This window comes from Pleuronectes platessa, chromosome 11, assembly GCF_947347685.1.
Source record: "Pleuronectes platessa chromosome 11, fPlePla1.1, whole genome shotgun sequence".
Classification (NCBI taxonomy): Eukaryota; Metazoa; Chordata; class Actinopteri; order Pleuronectiformes; family Pleuronectidae; genus Pleuronectes; species Pleuronectes platessa.
The window spans coordinates 5339026-5358520 of record NC_070636.1 but is presented as its reverse complement, the minus strand read 5'-3'; the positions used below and the strand labels follow the sequence as shown (position 1 = coordinate 5358520).

The 19495-nt window shown below is 42.4% G+C and overlaps 1 protein-coding gene across 1 annotated transcript; it reads left to right on the top strand.

Moving 5' to 3' along the window:
• On the top strand, positions 1-18421 carry rps6ka5 (ribosomal protein S6 kinase, polypeptide 5). The gene is made up of 17 exons (XM_053434259.1): positions 1-289; positions 3536-3607; positions 3756-3974; positions 4091-4206; positions 4333-4434; positions 4803-4886; positions 5010-5113; positions 5196-5346; positions 5542-5703; positions 7037-7162; positions 8549-8682; positions 8779-8872; positions 10237-10407; positions 10684-10875; positions 12512-12671; positions 13445-13608; positions 14330-18421. The coding sequence occupies exons 1-17, from the start codon at positions 220-222 to the stop codon at positions 14633-14635; spliced, it is 2427 nt and encodes an 808-aa protein (XP_053290234.1). The 5' UTR covers positions 1-219; the 3' UTR covers positions 14636-18421.
• Positions 18422-19495: the final 1074 nt, after the last annotated feature.

The following is a 19495-nucleotide window of genomic DNA, read 5'->3' as shown; positions in this document are numbered from 1 at the left end:
CGGGAGCAAGTGTTTCCTCCAGGCTCCGCAGGCTGCCGGGGTTTGTCAACAGTCTCCTGCTCGCACCTCCGACAGGTTCCAGGTTCAGATCCCCGCTCCCCCGAGGCACATCGCGGTTCATCTCAGCTTCTGCATGGCGGCGGTGCAGAACTAACCCGGCGGGCTGGAGCCGAGCTTTCAATAAAAAAAAGCAAGAAGCCCCCCCCCACCCCTATTTCGATGCCATCCCCGATGGAGGGCTCCTCCAGAGAAGAGGACCTGTTCACTGTGAAGCACGAGCTGAAACATGGTGAGTTCGAGTCTCCTCGTGTGTATTGGGCTTTTTGGTTCTGTTTGCAGACACGTGTCAGGGGAGGGTTGGTGTGTGTGTGTGTGGGGGGGGGGGTGTTAGCTTGCTAATAGCTCGCAGCAGCAAACTGTCACAGTCGATGAGAGCTAACGTTCCCGCTGCTCGAGTCCCGAACCGAAATGGGCGGCGGGAGGCGAACGTGTCCTCGTTATACTTGTAACGGTGCCGCTAACTCACGCTAACTAATGTTACCTAACCGCCCCCCCCCCCCCCCCTACGACGTTAGCTTACTGCCTCTTGATAGCCGTGCTCGTGCCCGGGGGTAATAACATTAGCTTAAGCCACTAGTTAACGTGTAACCAGGTGAAATCCAACCATCGACCAAGTTCGTATTGACCAAGAGTTTCCTGTCATTGCGAGGGTGTGTTAGCTGCTAACACACACACACACACACACACACACACACACACACACACACACACACACACACACACACTCACACACACAGACACACACACAGACACACACACGCAAACACACTCACAGCTGCAATGCTGTCAAGTCACCAAAGCTAACGTTAGCTTGGCTGCACATGACACCTTAATGCTTTATGTAATAACGCTTCACGTTTCAATGCATTGCCCCCCCCCACACACACACACACAGTTATCAGCTGGTGGTTGTTCTGTGTTTGCACGAGAAGGAAGTAGTGTGGACACGAACCAGCACCATCTCACAACGTGACTTTAAAAAGAATATACAGGAAATATGCTTCTTGTTGCTGTTGTAATTTACATTTGAGCTCTTATAATAATAATAATACATTTTATTTATTCAGCACCTTTGCTACATTGAATGCAGCTCAAAGTGCTTTACAGTGGAATCAAAGACCTGGAATAAGATAGATCAATAAGACACAGACTTAAAACAAAAAGCTCCACAGAAAGCTGCTGCTTCCCCCAAACTTTTGTTCTAGTTCATTTTTGGGATGTTGCGCAAGCCGGAGGTAGAAGACCTCAGGGAACCGGTTTGGAACTTACTCCGGTAAACAAACGGTATTGTATGAGGGTGCTCTACCATCAAGAGACTTGAAAACTAGTACAATCATTTAACAGATCAATCCTCAGTGATACTGGAAGTCAGTGTAAAGACGCTTAAACCAGAGTAATGTGATCTCTTTTCTTATTTCCTTGTTAAACCCCCGGCTGGCAGCTGAGCTGAGTGTAGTTGCGTGTCTACTGGGCCTCTGAAAGATGTTTGCATACTGTCTCAGTTGTAACAGCTTAACAATGACACAGTGCTGCTGCTCAGGCTGGAACATGACTATGCTGCACCCCCCATTTACTGCCCTGCCCCAAATATGCAGTCTGTTTAGTTGTAAATACCACTGGATCAACTGAACTCTACTTTGTACCCTTGTAGTATAGTAAAGGCCAGACTCAAGCAAACATCAGCAGTATACCTTTCTGTACTAATCCACCTGCAAGATGTGAAGGATCTCTGTTTGCAGGATACATTTTTCAATGCTCTATTCCTATTCATATTTGTACCTCCACTGTGGATGTTATGTTTTCATTCCTATTAGTTTTCTGGGTTGGTTTGTTTGTTTGTGAGAAAGATTATGTAAAAACTGCTGGACGGTTTACTACAAAAGCTGGTGGAAGGATGTGGTACATTTTAGGGAAGAAGCCATTTCATTTAGAAGGTGGTTTGTATGAATGTGCTTAATCTGGAGCAGATTCAAATAAAAATCTGTGAATCTTAAGTGCCATTTGAGTTTTTTCATCTGAGGACATTGATATTTCCCTCCTGTAAACTGAATAGCTTCCTCTTTTCAAGCAGCAAGGCATCTTCTCCTTGTACACCTCTGTTAGCCTATTAATAAACATCCAGAATCCAACTTGGCCTTGACCGGCTCAGCCTGACAAGGATGTTATGCAACCTGAACCACTGACCCTTGAAACCGAAGGATAGTGTTCTTGTTTTGAAAGTGAAGAATGCAACTGGATCCCCCGGCAGTGGCAGCATTTCTTCTCGTGTGTAACAGGGAAACAAGATGAAATGAGGCGCTGTAATTGTTCAGTAGCATATTTTCAGAATGTGTGAGACAGAATGAATGTGTTCACTAGAATGGCTTTGCATGTCTAAGAGAATGCCATGCGCAGTCAGCTGTGGAGAGAGACTGTGGCCGAGAGAGACACAAGAAGCCAGTGTGCGTGCTGGTTTCAGTGAAGAGTCTTTGATGAAAGAAAATTTACCCTTTTGCAGGTTAATGTTTGCATGCAGATGCTTTTAAGATCATTTTATACTGTTGACTATTTGACTGAAAGTTAAGAGTAATGTTTTTTTTGTAACCTTTATTTATAAGAAGGACGTCTACTGATCCTCTGCAAGTTCTTTGCAGTATTTCCAACGATCTCTACCCGTGGTCCCAGTATCTTTTTGATTGCTGATCCAGATTACAGCTCGGTTCTCCAACGTTTTTTAGCCTGGCAGAGTCTGACCTTGTTGTCTCACGGTCTTCTCAAAGCAGCACGAGTGAGAGCCTCTTTGCATCACAATACCAGAATACATTATTAACGAGTTGGCACCAGTTACAGAACAAGATGTTTAGAGGACTGGTCAGGTGATGCAATGTGCCTTCTGGTGGCCATGCAAAGTCCACAGCTGTTGGAGAGAACAGTTCAAAACAGATGATCAGTCTCAAATCTATTTACAATTTGGCTATTTCAACATTGCTACATAGATAATGAGAATGTTTTCAAGGATCTTGTCCAGATGAGGATGATTTTATCACTTTAATGTCAGCCCATTAGCTCACTGGTTAACCAAGTACCTCTTTAACCTTTCATTGTTTCAGAGCAGGAACATCTATACTGTAGAGGAGCTAGATTAAACCTACATCTTTATACTCTGCATCGACAACTAGCACAAACCTTTTTTTTATAAAGCCGCTGCACTCACAAGCCACAGACCTGTCAGTGTAGTGAATATAAACATACATTTCCCCCGTGTCCCAGATAAGCATCATGTGGTCAATCAGTAGTAAAATACCTCATGTGGAACAGTGGGCTTTTCATGTCTAGCTACTCATTAATACTGTATATTATATGAGCTTTTGTTATAGAGATGCAACTTTCATTTTGAACCTTTTCAGAGGAAAAATTTAGACTGATTATATATTATTGTGTTATGTAAACTGTGTAATTAAAAGCGTGTTTTTTCTTATTTGTCCTTGAACCTCAGCCAACCTGACGGGCCATGTAGAGAGGGTGGGCATTGAAAACTTTGAGCTGTTAAAGGTGCTGGGCACAGGAGGTGAGTGACAACTGTCTCTCTGTGTTGAACACAACACGACAAACACATGATTGGGCACACACCAGTCACACTGACATTCATTTCTGTTCAAGCCACCGCTTGTCACTGAACTTTGCCATCTGTCCTTTGTTGATTTTTAAACCACCAGCGTACGGCAAAGTGTTCCTGGTGCGGAAAGTGAGCGGGCACGATGCGGGGGAGCTGTATGCTATGAAGGTCTTGAAGAAGGCCACCATTGTACAAAAGGCAAAAACTGCTGAGCACACACGCACAGAGCGGCAAGTGCTGGAGCACATCCGCCAGTCCCCGTTCCTCGTCACGCTCCACTACGCCTTTCAGACGGACACCAAGCTGCACCTCATTCTTGGTGAGGATATTTTTCACGTTTATAACCCTGTGTTGTGTTTATACCAGTATGTTAAAAGTCAGAAATACACGACAACGTATATTAGTTTGGATGATACATGATATCTTTCATAACAGATTATGTAAATGGCGGCGAACTCTTCACACATTTGGTGCAAAGGGTGCGATTCAAAGAGCAAGAGGTGGCCCTGTACAGTGGAGAGATAGTGCTGGCACTGGAACATCTACACGAGGTAATCTTCGGATTCAACACAATCAAACTGTTGTGTCTTTTTTAGAATAGACATCTTGCTTTGCATGCTGTTTACATACTTTATCTGTCACATGTCAATATTCTCTCTGTCATTTTCTTGGTGCAGCTTGGGATCGTGTATCGGGACCTGAAACTTGAGAATATTCTGCTGGATTCAAGTGGTCATATAGTTCTCACAGACTTTGGCCTCAGTAAGGAATTCGATCAGGTACATGTGTCATAATTCATTAGGGACTTATTCTTTTCCCTTAATAAGTTATAAAACATGTATTTTTCCCTTAAGCACTTTAACAGCACCTTCAATGCCACTATTTTCTATTTTCTGCCGAATTAGTTTTAAATGATCTTATATGAAAGAAATCTTTTGCGCATTAATCTCTGATCTTTAAGTGTTGTTATGTTATGTTATTTAATTATTGTTTTTTTGTAAGTCACAATACAGTTTAAACCAGGTTTTCTTGGTTTTCAATCTTGGACAGTTCGGTCATATTCCAGGCTCTGATATCCTCTGTGTTTTGAGGTATATATGTCTTTTGATAGATGTATATTAATGCGTTAATGTTTTTCTTTAAACAGGAGGACAGGGCCTTCTCTGTCTGTGGCACCATTGAATACATGGCTCCGGAGATTCTGGAGGGAGGAGAGTCTGGACATGATAAGGTAATTCACAGTTTTATGTTTAATAGCATTGTGTGTCTCCTCTTTCTGTTCTCCTCAGTGGGTTTTTCTTTTCCTTCAGTCTAATAAGTCTAAGTCACGGGCGGTTGCTTTCATGCATTCCAGGCGGTGGACTGGTGGAGCCTCGGTGTGTTGATGTACGAGCTTCTGACCGGAGGATCCCCCTTCACAGTGGATGGAGACGAGAACTCTCACACAGACATCGCCAAGTATGGATTCTCCCCGATCCCCAACTTATCCCCAGTTATAATCATGCTGCAGCACTGACTGTGTCTGTCTCACACATCACAGGAGGATCTCAAAGAAGGATCCTCCGTTCCCCAAAGACATGGGACCTCTCGCCAAAGACCTCATCCAGAGACTCCTCATCAAAGATCCAAAGAAGAGATTAGGCTCAGGTCCGAATGGAGCAGAGAATATAAAGAAACACCCTTTTTACCAGGTGGATCTCTTAACCTCTCAGGGATTTTTTCTGTGTTGAGACAAAGCTAAATAGCAGGGTGGGCTGTTACTCCTCAGTATGTAATCGGGCCACTTTGAGTGAGGAGCTTAAAGGAATTTGTTTACACTGTGTTAATAAGGATTGGGACCAACCGCAATGTTTTTGTCTCCTTTTTTCCCCTAAAACTCACTTTAGAAAATTAACTGGGAGGACTTGGCAGCTAAGAAGATGCCTGCTCCCTTCAAGCCGGTGATTCGGGACGAGCTGGACGTCAGCAACTTCGCAGACGAGTTCACGGAGATGGACCCCACCTACTCCCCCGCAGCGCTGCCTCAGAACTGTGACCGCATCTTCCAGGTGGGGAGGGGAGGGAGATATGTTGGAGAACCAGACTGGTTTTTGTTGTGACTCAGTGTCTGGTGGTTTACAGACAGAAATATTTCCTTTGTGCTCCCCTGCAGGTCATTGCACAGGGCAACATCTCTATTTGCATCTCCTTTGTGCCGATGTTTGTCTGGGCTGTGGTTGCAGGCAGAGTGAAATGTTGACATGGCTGAAAAATAGCTTTATACATGATCCACTTTTTGTCTGTGACTATATTCCACGCACTCAACAGCAATTGAAGTAATCAAGTGAAGTTTTGAATGTCCTCAAAAGGTTGCTGTAAGTCAACATGAGTCTGTCTGTGTGCATTGGTATTCAAATTGACTAAAGGAGCTTTTATTGGGGTAATTGCTGCCATATGCAGCTCTTATTGAAGTAACAGATGTGAATGACTATTTTTGATGTAGCTTTGAACCGTAATGTGGCCCACAACTCCGTGCCAGCTGATGGCTGTCTGATGTATTGCATGAAATTTCAACTCTGATTGCCTTCTGGATCCTTGAGCTTGGCAGATCAATAGATCCATTAACAGGCTTTTCTGGTGGAATAAAAGGTTACACTCTGAGAGCATCACCACGTCTGTCTCGGTTACGCCTTCGGTCTTTGATTGCCAACTTCATCTGGGCTTTTTTTCGCTCTCAGCTGCCATTCACATAGTCTGAAATTTTGTGGTCTTTATAATTTGCAAGCCTAGCAATCTCTGAGATAACGACAGCAATCCCAATTTTAAACTGTGCACTTGCTCCCCTACAGTGGCTCACAAAACAAAATTAAAATTGCATTAAGAGCGCCAAGATGTAATTTCACAGCGGAGCAATCAAATATTCAAGCCCAGCAATTTAGGGCATCTCATTCATTCAACATCCATCCTTCCGTCCATCCATGGCTGTCACCACATACCACACAGCTGTGTGTGTGTCAGTAGAAAAGGGAGAGAGAGATTAATGCCAGCTCCGAGCTGTGGGCGCCACACAGCTGGAATTATGCAGGCATCTCTTCATAATGACAGGTCTAACAATGGGAACAGCTGGACAGCTGCTGTCACTCACAAAGAAACTGAATATGGCTTATTGTGGAGCTGACAGGCTGCTTTGACATGGAAACATGATTTCAAATTCTACAGTAAATGTGGAAATGTATAAAACGCATTAGATGTCTATAAATCTGTGTTATGTTACAATGCTGCAGTCTTTTCTCAGGCTATTAACTAAATCAATGGAAGTTTTCCTTTTCCCTCCAGGCCTCATTTTTACAGTATGTCCTTGTAAAATGTAAACCTGAAGAGTTTATGTTTCTGTGTGTGCAGGGCTACTCTTTCATGTCCCCTTCCATCCTGTTCAAGAGGAATGTGGTGATGGACGACCATGTCCAGCTGTGTGGGGGCTCCGAGAGGCCCGGCTCTGCTGCGGTGGCCCGCAGCGCCATGATGAAGGTAAGATAGATGGACTTGGATCCTCCAGCACAAACACACTTAAGCTAATGGCCGCTGTCACAGACAGATTCATTTTTTTTGTTAGTTCGTCTCCTTTTCCACTAGAATCTGTTTCTTACTGCACTCACATTCAGTTTTTAAGTCTGTAGCATAGTCATAGGCTACTTACATCCTTACAAAAAATGTTTATGTAATCAGCTGATGTTATCCAGCTATTTAAATAATCCTTAAAAAGTGCTGACAAACATAAGAAAGGCGATGTTTTAGATGAAGCCTTTCATGGTTATTACATATGTATTTTTTTTAATGTCTTTTTCAATGAGTTTTTTTATTTTATTATTCTATATTTATTCTATAAATTCACTTTATAATGGTGGATTTATCTTCTTTTATTTTTGCTCTGTTTTAATTATGAACTTAAAATCTAAATTTTTCATACAACAAAGCTTTCCTGCAAAAGTTTTTCGCCCGCTTACATTTTTATAACCAACGTGATAAACATCTTGAATCTTGAGTTGCTCAGAATTCCACAAAAGCTTCAGCTCCCTCTGCTTAATTGGCTCTTATGTTGTTTCCTGTTGCAGACAGGGAGCTAGTCAACGATTTTTCTTATCTTGTCCTGTGGTTATTTTCAAAATCTTAATTCAGAATTGAAGAGCGGTGGTTTTGTACATTTACCTCGTCAGCGTTTCATTTTGGATTCGAGATTAATCATGATAACAATTTTACGCAACAAGAGACGTTTTACCTTGCTCATCTTTCAGTGCTGCTGATCACTGTGTGGAGATATACAAAACAAATAGAAGAAGCTTTTAATTATCATAAAGCAGCCAAAAATATTTGTCATATTATAATGATGTTGAATAATATACAAGCAAAAACTCAACAGCTTGAAGACTTGGTGAAGGACGAGTGAGGTTTTTGCTTGAATGTTTCAGGAATTATGTTTTAAGCAAATGCTGAATATAAATCTCTGGATTATACCTCCAACATAAAGTGTGTTTTTTCTCTAGAGAAAGAAACTAGAGCATTCTATTGGCAGGAGAATTGTCTTGAGGACATGACCTCTATTTTATAAGTGGTTATTCTGCCATGAGCTGGTTTCCAGCTACGAATGTAACCAGTAAGCCAACTACCACTGACATACATTAAATTATTCTCCATAGCAGCCAGAGGTCGTAAATAGTGGATTCATTTTAATTCTGAATGCAGGACTGTTTCAGTCTGTACTTGTTTACAGAAATCACAAGATATCACACCAAAGAAAACATTTAACTTGACACACATTCTATTGAGGTCACGTGCAATTATTCGATATTATGGTGTCGGTTAAAATCTATATTTGACCAGAGACATTTCTTTTTGTTCCACTCTTCCTTTTTCCAGGACTCTCCCTTCTACATGAGCTACGAGATGGACCTGAAGGACAGCGCTCTGGGAGAGGGGAGCTTCTCCATCTGCAGACGCTGCACGCACAAGAAGACGGGACAGAAATACGCAGTCAAAATTGTCAGCAAGAGGTAAAAGCTCATAGCCTGCACACATGACTGTGTTTGTGTGTACTTATGTTGTACTTACTTGACAGTTTTCTGACTTTCTGCTCATGTTTGCTGCAGAATGGAAGCACAGACGCAGCGGGAGATAGCGGCCCTGAAGCTCTGCGATGGCCACCCCAACATTGTCAAGTTACATGAGATTTACCACGACCAGGTGAGGTTCATCGCAGCGCTTACACTCTCCTCCATAAACTCTGGTTTGCGTGGCCCCCCCGTGGAGCCCATGGGGACGGCAGCCTTATTAGGTCGTGGAACTGGAACAAGGCAGATTAATGGGGATGCTGGAGGCCCTCGAGGTATTTCTCTATCTCTCCGTGTATTGTCCCATAAACTTCTCTGCGTGAGCTCGATATTTCACATGAAAGCGTATTTTTAAACTGCAGCTGTGCAAACACCCATTTTGTTCTACTGAATAAAAACAACCTAGATTTACTTGTGTTGCTAATCGAGCCACACAATCCCCTCGAACTAAATGTGCGTACGTTCTAAATGTGGCTCTCCTCTGTTATTGGGAAGTTGTGTGTGTGTGTGTGTCTGACTGTGCACAGGTTCATTAGCCCCAGACCCTCAAGCCCACGAGCACCACTTTAATCCTGATGAGCTCAGTGGGGTTATTACAGTATCTCAGAGGCCCATGACCCAGATCAAAGCAGCGCTGCCTCGTCTCGCCTCGACCGAGTCCCGCCTTTGTTCCTCAGACCCGGCACTAATGAGAACCTCTCCCCCGCTGCCCAGACACATTGTTCCTTTACCACTTTGTTTGGCTCCTTTCACTTTTACTCAGCATCATTATGGTTTAATGTTACCATCATGGCATCAGTAATGGACTGTTTTTACTGAATAAATTATGCAACAGAGAAATTCCGATCCTCTGCATCACGTTCAGTTGTTTTTATCTTCTAGGTCAGGCCGTGAAATTTCAATTTATCATACATTTGTTTACACAAACATGTCAATATTTGTTAAATTGCAAATTATAGGATTTTTTTCAATCCACTACACAATTTCCGACCAGTCCAAAGAACAACCTAGGGCCCACACATACGGTGAAACGTGGCTCATATACTTTGAATAGGGTGAAGTCATGCATTGTCAAACTGCATTGTGGTTCCATTGTGTTGCTCGTGCTGTGTGTGGTAGAAGTTAAGCAGAGCTCAACTTTTAATGCGGCTATGGAGGCATCAGCCAATCAAATCGTGTTTCAACAATGGAATGTGAAAGAGGAGACAGAGGCAGTGGATCAACCTGGTCTGTGTTCATCTGGTTGTGGATTTTTATTTCTTGTGTATTTCTCTTTAGCAGCCAGTATTGTACATAAGTACGAAAATGTTGTGTTTCCCGAAAATTGAACAAACTGTGATTGTTGTCGTTCTGATGATTTTGCCAGCACCATGCGTCAAGCACGTCCGCCTTCAAGTGCTGGCACAAAGCATTGGTGTACGTCCTGCATAAAGACTGGTGATGACTAATATAAATGTTTTTTGTGTGGGTTGTTTTTTTCTTGTTTTTCTGCTGTAGCTCCACACGTACCTGGTTCTGGAGCTGCTCGGTGGAGGGGAGCTGCTGGAGAGGATCCGCAGAAAGCAACATTTCAGTGAAACGGAGGCCAGTCGCATCATGCGCAAGCTGGTGTCAGCTGCAAGTCACATGCATGATGTAGGAGTGGTGCACAGGGACCTTAAACCAGAGGTATTAGACTCAGCAGCACTGACACTAGATGTTCTTCTCTGTCCAAACACATCTAATCTGTCTGTGTGCGTTTTGCGACCCACACAGACAGACAAGCTCTTTTATTTGAAAGACAATTACTGTGGTTTTCTGAACTTTTTATGATCTGCAATCTTCTGTGAAACAAAAGTACCTGGTCCGACCGGTCTTGATGTCCAATTTACTAAGCTATCGAGTGGACCTGCTTTGCTAAGCAGAAAGAAATGATTGCTGTCTGTGTCTCAAATCACTTCGCAGAACCTGCTCTTCACAGACGAGAGCGAGAACTCTGAGATAAAAATCATAGACTTTGGCTTTGCACGCCTCAAACCACCAGACAATCAGCTCCTGAAGACTCCCTGCTTCACGCTGCACTACGCTGCACCAGAGATACTCAAATACGACGGCTACGATGAGTCCTGCGACCTCTGGAGTCTGGGGGTCATTCTGGTGAGTGCCTGTTGTAAGACGGAGCCAGGCTCAGGTTTAACACAAAACACAGATGCTGGACAGTAGCAGAAACATTTATTATTCAGCTCAACATAACTCTCAGCGGAACTAAGTCTTTAAACACTTCTACTTTTAAAAATGACAAGCCAAGGCCAAACAGTCTCATCTAATTCAAGTAAGAGACACCAAATTGCAAGCACTTATAGATATCGGTCCACTTAATATGTTTGATTTTTTTTATTCAGATCTTTGAATTATTCCATATAAATCAATACAAATGTCAAAAAAATGCTCCATCTCTATCTGATTTGATTTGACTTCCCTGACCCTCCAGCGAGTTTGGTAGAAATCTGTCCAAAGGTCTTTGTGTGATCGGACACAAAAGCACCTTCCTTGGCGGAGGGAAGAAAAATGGATAAATATATATAATAATAAATCAAATAAAGATTGAGGAACATCCGTAAAATGTGATCTCACAAAATCAACATACTTTAGATGAGCACTTTCCTCAGTGCCCCATGAAAGTGACCAGATTTTATTTAGAATTTATAAAGTAATCTTTTTTAAACCCACAGCTCCAATCTCTACTTTAAAGTTGTTTTTCATAATATTTTCAACTGAAGCATTTCAAAAATCTTATCAATGTTTAATCACGAGCTCCACACACTTGGTATTCCCCCCCCCCCATTCTATCCAGTTTATGGTTTAAAAATTTAGCTGCAGGCAGATCTGATTAAGCAATTAGCTGTTATTTTATCTGACTTTGTGTAGTTACAGGCTTTCAGTTTGCATGTTCTGGTTAATCAGTTTTACATGATATTCATCTCCCTCTCTTGTTCCGCGCCACAACCTTTCAGTATCCTGTGGTGAGCTGACACAGTTTTATCGCTCACCTCAGAAAAACAAGCGCTCGATTTAAGTCTTACTTCCCAGTAGTGGAAATGTCGTCGTAATAATTCATCCTTTTTTCTGTGAAGAGGAAGAACATTAAAAGAAGAAGGAGAGTTGAGAGAGGTTTGTGTGGTCAGCCAGTCATCGGTATGGGGGCTGCTCTCTGCAGTGCTGATTTGCACCGTCGCCCCCTGGGGGGGATATGGCAGTAGTGTGCCTCATGGAGCTGTGATGAAATGGCTGCTGACAAGCTGTGTGCACAATGCCCTGGAAGCAAAGAGTGTAGAGACAGAGAGCGAGAGAGAGAGAGAGAGAGAGAGCGAGAGAACAGGGCTCCTCTCCTCTCCCAAAAGGGCCGTTCCTAACTACACGCCATTTTAATGAGAAATGTGAGGGCATATGTAAGCAGGCCAAGGTGAGAGTGTCCTGTTCATTCAGCTGAGCACAGACCGCTCTTCTGTTTAGTGCCGGTTCAACCACGGTCAACAACACACAGCATGACAATGGAGAAATGTGAACGGCCGAGGGTCGGTCACAAGCGCTAATAGAGCATGTCGTTATTTTCACAGTACATGTGTTTCATTAAAACCCATTTCCCCAGGTCATTGTAGGCATCTTGATATAAACATAAACCAGCGTGTAACACTTCCTGTTCCACACGGATGGCACAAACGATTTAGGTCAGATTTACTTTTAGTTCCTGTGGTTTCTGACAACAGACTGTGTGGCTTCGCTCTGTTTGCAGTACACCATGCTGTCGGGTCAGGTGCCTTTCCAGTGTCAGGAGAAGAGCCTGAGCCACACCAGTGCCGAGGAGATCATGAAGAAAATCAAACTGGGGGACTTCTCTTTCGAGGGAGAGGCCTGGAGGAACGTGTCGCAGCAGGCCAAAGACCTCATACAAGGTGAGGATGGAGCTGGAGACTCACAAACTGTGAAAGAATCTTTGTTTTTCAAAAAAATCTGATATTAGATGAAATTCAATGTCAAGATTGTGACTTGGAGAAAATATGCCTTTTATGATGGGATAAAGTTAAGTGAAAAAGGAGAAGGGAGAGGGGGAAAGACGTGCAAAGGTCTGGGCCAGAACCAATCCTGTCCCATTGTGAAAATCTGTATTTATATGATTTTTAAACTGATTTTAATCGAAAATTCAGGACTCTTCTCTCCAGTTAATTTGCCAAAGACCTAGTATTTTGGTCTGTATTCGTTTTTTAGTTAGCAGGATTGTGCAAAAAACTACTCATCATACTTCAATTACATTTAGTGGAGGGGTGGGGCATGAAGTAAGGAAGAAAGCATCACATTTTGAGGCAGATCCTGCTTTTCTTTCACTTAGTTTTACACCGTGTGAGTGGAAGTTAGTAGAAGACAATAATCCAAATGAACTACTATTAAGGATTGAGCCTTGACGGAGGGATGGAGCCTCCTGATTTCATTCCAGTTATAGATTTAAGACCAGGAGTTTGGGATGGACACGATGTCCTCGTCTTTTGAAATGTGTGAGAGGAGCGAAACCTTTCTTTTACTTTTGGATCACGGATTGAACCTTTGACTCACAAAGCTGCTCACAGAGGTTTGAACCACCTGAAGAGGAAATCACTTCCTCCCTGCGGCTCAGCTCTCCACTGACCTATTAACGGCACTGAAGGTATTTATCTGTGTCTCGTTCCTGCAGAGCTGCTGACGGTGGACCCAAACAAGAGGATTAAAATGTGCGGCCTCCGTTACAACGCCTGGCTCCAGGACGACAGCCAGCTGTCCTCCAACCCACTCATGACCCCCGACATTCTGGGCTCCTCCACTGCCTCCGTCCACACTTACGTCAAAGCTACCTTTAATGTAAGAAACGATATTATTAGATGTAGGTCAGGCTTTCGCAACCTTCTGGCTTCCTGTTGCAGAATTTGGGTTGCACTGAGTGGTTCAGACTGTTGACATGCTGCTGCTGCTGCTGCTCTGGATTCTGCTTCACTTTGAAAATTCTTCAACCTGAAAGAGAAAACATAGAGATTAAAATTATTTGACATGAATCATAAATTGATGTCCAAAGTAGAGCTCAAAAACATTAGTTGATGAATGACAGAATATTCATCTGCAAATATTCTATATTATATTCCTTGTTTCAAGCTGCATATTTGCTAATTAATAAATGTATCATCAGTCATTTAGCTTGTGACTAAAAACAAGCTTTTTGAAGCAATCAGCTCAGGCTTTGGGAAACTGTAACCCAGCGTTTTTTGGGTGTTTTAAATTTCTGACATTTATGGAGAAAACTGTTTTTATTAAGTAGGAAAAAGATTAGCATATTATTTAAAATCATTTATTGCAACTTTTATCAAAGGAACTGTTATTAATTTTGTAGTTTATGCTTCAAAATATATATTTACATCTAGTTAGAAACACACTTGATAGGACAAAATGTAAAAATATTCAGTTTCAGCTGTTTTCAGTGCCAGAGCAGTCTGGCCTGATGAAGTGGATCAGTGCGTCCCTTAGAAAAATGAATAATTCATACAAAATCGTAATAACTGGCTCATCATTCCGCCCTTCTTTGTCCCAGGCATTTAACAAATGTAAGCGGGAAGGTTTCCGCCTGCAGACGGTGGACAAGGCGCCGCTCGCCAAGAGGAGGAAGATGAAAAAGACGAGTACCAGCACAGAGACCCGCAGCAGCTCCAGCGAGAGCACCCATTCCTCCTCCTCCTCCTCCCAGTCTCAGGAGAAGACTTTTACCGAGGGCGACACCAACCCGCAGCCCCCCAACAGCACGCCTCTCACAACCCCTGTCAACACGCCCGTGGCCCTGGGAACAGACTCTGAGCACCAACCGGCGCCTCCAGCTTTTCACTTCACAGAAGGACAGTGAGACAACGAGAGGAAAAAGGGAGATTCAGACAGTTTTTTGGTGAACAGCAGGAAGGCTCAGACCGGCGTACAGACGGCTCTCTTCTCCTTTTCTCTGTCCCTGGCAGCTCTCTGCCTCTGGCTCAATTTGCATGGACGTCTGCAAGTCTCCAAAACCAAGCATGCAACAGGAGCGGCAATCGTCACCTCAGTATCAAATCAATCAAAACCATCTCTAGCAATAGCCTGTCACTTTCTTTCTCGTTTCCCTTTACACACAGACTCTATCAATCAGGGACTGGACCAGGAAGAAATTGTCAGCGGTGTCCAAAATGAAAAAGGGCTGACCTCCTGCCGCACGTCCAGACAGACAACGGGGAGACACCTTCAGTCTCGTCATGAAATCATAGCTCTGTCCGCTCCATTCGCCCGTGTTGGTCGACAGCTCCAGAGGTTTCAAAGGGAAAGTCGCAGTGTTTACACCATGGATGCTTTGTGTTCTTTTGTCAAAGGGAAAGAAGAAGAAATGCAACGTGCTGCAGCGTAACGTAAAGAAACGTGGGTCCACGAAGTCTCTGCAAGAAGGAGCAGGGTATTTATATGTGAATTTTACAGACTGAAGTTTATTTATAATGAGCTATATTGTTAACTTATTTATGGTTCAGAGAGATCTGAAAAGAAATAATGGATAGAAGAGATATTTTATGTTTGTACATGTGTGGTTCCCTGTCAGCTCAAAAGACTGTTTCCATGTAGTCAGGTGGTTGTTCACATGTTGTGTAGTCTCCGGACATCAATGCTTCTAGTCAGACACTTCTTGTGAGACAGAAAACGCAAAAAGAGATTAACACCATTAGCCCCTGGGTAATGGTGGTAAACCAGTTTGTTGAATTTATGTAACAGACTTTAAAAAAACAAAACATATTTATGAAGCCTGGTGAATTTTGGGGTTGAACTGCACCTGTGTCCAGTGGTCAAAAAAAGTCAATTTGCTTGAAGAAGCAAAAGTGAACATGTTTTTGTAGAAAACAACCAAATGTGGACGTGGTGTGTTCAAAGAGAATCTGTGTTTTATTGTTGTACGGGGGAAACTGCTGTCAGAGGAGATGTGGAGAAGAAGAGGAGCTATATTTAGAGTTATGATGCACCGCTGCTGCTGCTGCTCGTCCACACGGTGTGATCCTTAAATCAGTGTTTAGCCCAGGCAGTGGATTTGGCCTTGTGTTTTATAAAAATTGAATTGTCTCACTACGGCCAATTGGATTGAGAAGAACGTTACAAACGGATGAGATCCTGATCAGCTTAGCGTCAGGTGAATGACGCTGAGTCTACTGAGACGCTGAAGGTCAGATGGAATCAGTCAGAAACAGGGAAAGTTTATGTGCCAAAAAAAATGTGTCAGGAGGATGGTAATGTATTAGAATAGTTTAAGTGTCACCGTCCTTAGGTCTCTTAAAACTAATTTAAAATCGACCCTTTATAAGAGCATCCAGGTTTCTGAGGACAGACCTAAAAAAACAAACTGTCCCTTTTTTTTTTTTACTTCTACCACCGACCCCTCGCTTTATTAACGCTGTTGTACCGCATGACTGAAACGGAAATCCTTGCACTGTGTGACAGCTCTCACTTCCAGGGAGATTTATCTGGTTGCTATTCAGCCTCTTTATTTCTAAAGCAGATTCTCACTTGATTTTAATGTGAGTTTGTTTACTCGCATATTTAAATATCCCTGATTGAACTCTGGACTTCTGAAGTTTTACTGGTTCCAGTGGGATGGAGGTAAACCCCAAAACCCTCTCTTTCCAATAGCCTGAGTATTGTAATGTTACAGAACTGGTAAGTCGGATAGTTAGGTGATTTAAAATGTCATGCTCGGTTAGTTACTATTATTAATATTAGTTTGCAAGTGTGTGTTCATGTCTGTATCCCTGGTGGTAGTTGAAACGCTGTATTTACAGGGGTATTCGTGATCAGTACGTGAAGTTGCCTAGAGACAGTTTCTCCTGCTTAGTTAGGAAACAAATTCGTAGTCGGACGACTGTGTGCATTTGAACACACACACCCTCATCTTCTTCCATTTGAATGCACTCTGACTCCGAACCAAAGCATTAACCTCAAGGTAGCTTCTCTAAGCTGCATGAGATATTTCCTTTCATGCAAATATGCAATGAAATGCTTCATATATCGGGGGGTTCCTGTTTTTGTTGTGTCCAGCTGGTGGAATATTTTAGATGTTTCTCGCACAGAGGATTTTTATTGTATCTTCAGAGGTTCTTTACTGGATCTACTCTAGAGTATCCATGTCCGGGACATTATCATGCTTACAACTATGCATCTATTTTAGCTTTTGTGTTGCTTTAGACATTAAATAAAAAAATACTCAGCTAATGGGTTCAAACATAGGGTGTAACACAGATACTCTACTTTTACACCTGCAAAATTAGCCACGGCAGAAATAGCAGCGTTGGTTGCTCGTATGGAAAAAGCTGGAGCTCTGGGAGCTAAACACTACAAAGTGCTCGTCTAACTCCGTTCACATGAGTTCCCCCATCGCTGCCTCATTAAGCCTCTTTTCTTTTGTTGGGGTGTATAAATAGCTCAAGTGGAGGAAGAGGAAGAGTGTCCTATATTGAGCTCCCCTCGGGGAGCCAGGCTCTATTAGCTGATGTGCTGCAGTGCAGTTTTTTTTTTTCCAAAGAAAATACCGTGCTCCACTCACTGCCTCTGTGGGACCCGGCTCACTGTCTTTGTAGGGAAAATACCAGTGTAACACAGGAAAGGGTTAGTTTAGTACCAGAGCCTCTTGGGGCTGGTTTTCAATCAAGCGTCCTCCCTTTGATGAACAGTCAGTGTTCGACGTGTCACTCTGAGCGGAGGGGGAGGGGGGGTGGGGGGGGATTGTTTCAATTCGCTGGAACTTGAATGAAAAGATCCTGGTCTGCCGACAGTGCTTCCTCTTTTTTTTAAAGGTTGACGGCACCGCACCTCATGAGCTAAACCTTTATACCTTTTTGCAACATGAATTCGAGGGCTGAGAGTTTTAACCTGTTTTGTAAAAACCAGTGGCTGATTTTACCTGTTTTAGAATCAACAGATCCGGCTTTGGGACGTTTTGAGTCGACACATCTGTATCGGGTTGTGTGTGCTCAAGAGCCAGATGTGGTTGCCAAAGCTAAAAGTACTTGTTGTATGTGAAACAATGTCACTTGCTCATGTGTTTGCAGTTATCTTGTAAAGTACTTTTCAACAGATGTGGCCGGGGGGGGCGGGGTTTTTAAACTTTGGTCAGCTTTCAGTTCAGGATCTTGTGGAGCTGTCCATGGTGCTGAAATGGCCAAACCTTTGGTGGTGCTGCATCATCAATCATCAATCATCATCATCATACCAGTAATAATAATGATCCTTTAAATCAGTGAGTACCAGGAGTACTTGTGATGTCTTTTGGGTACATGTGAAGTAGAAAAACCAAGATCTTGGTTAAGAGAAAGAAATACTATAGAATACCAGTTGTAATGGACAAAGAGCTGGATGTTTTAAATGAATGACAAATATTTCCAGCTTCTGACCCAAGATTTGGTCGAAAATATTGAAATTATACTTGAAAATTGAAGAAACTAAATATCCAAAGCCTTAACATAAAAAAATGTAGGATTGCTGTCAATTATAAGAATAAAAACAAGAATATACATCCACAATAATATAATATAACTGTATGTGGACCCAGATAAACAAATAAGAAACCATTGCTTAAATAATCAGTTGGAAAAATATAAATAAAAATAATAATAAATACATTAATATTAAAATACCTGGTTGAACCTGTTTTTTTGGGTGAGCTAAACCTTTTAATTTCTTTCTGGGGGTTTTCTTTTTGCTGTCACCCCTTCCAGGCAGGTCAGAGCACTTGGTCAGTGAAGATCGTTACCTTTAGCAAGAACTTAAACATGTGTTCTTGAGTTTATTAGATTTACTGAGCCTGTATTGATCTGTGTAATGTTGGTGACAATGTAACTTGAATAACCTGCCACTTTTGGCATCACAATCATCATCATCATTGTCCTCGCCCCCCCCCCCCCCCCCCCCCCCCCCGCTATCACCATCATGCATGTGCAACTGCTCGATTCCCGTCAACCATCACTGATTCACACCTTTACTGAACCGTGTCAAAAAGTACTGTAGCAGTGAATGCCTTGGAGATTGGTCAATTATTAAACTGTTTTAAAAAACATGCAATCAAGCTTTAAAGGGCAAAACTTTGCACTTGTATGTTATTTTAATCATTGAAATGGATTTTTCCTTTTGTAAAAGATAAAAAAAAAAAAAAGTCCTCTTTGTGTTTGTGCAGGTTCAGACGTCTTTGTTTCTGTTGATAGCCGGTGTCCAACGTTCTGATACAAAGATAGTTGTTTTACCGACTGCAGAGGTGAACCATGTGCTGACCTGCTTGTTTTAGGGCACTGTGAACATCATCATTCAGGTATCCAGGCACAACATTGATCACATGAGGAGAAACACCTTGATTTGCTTCAATAAATGCTTTACTTGCTGGCTGAATACAAACGTGTACGTCCACTAACCTGAAACCAGTCGTGATGAGTCGTTTAATAGATCCTCGGCCTCGTATTTTCAAGTGTATCTAAAACATTACTGAAGATATTTTGTGATACCAGGATTTTTGTGTATGGGTTGTCAGAAGGACAATAAACGTACGATTTCCTGCTCATTTATTGATCTTGACTGTTAAATGAAATGCTAACTTTTTCCTATATATGAAAGATATTCTTATAATTTAGAAGGTTGGTGGGAATGAAATCTTTATTTTAGCAGTCGGCCTCTAGATGGCAGTATTTAATAGAGTACCAATAGGAAGAGTGACCACTTC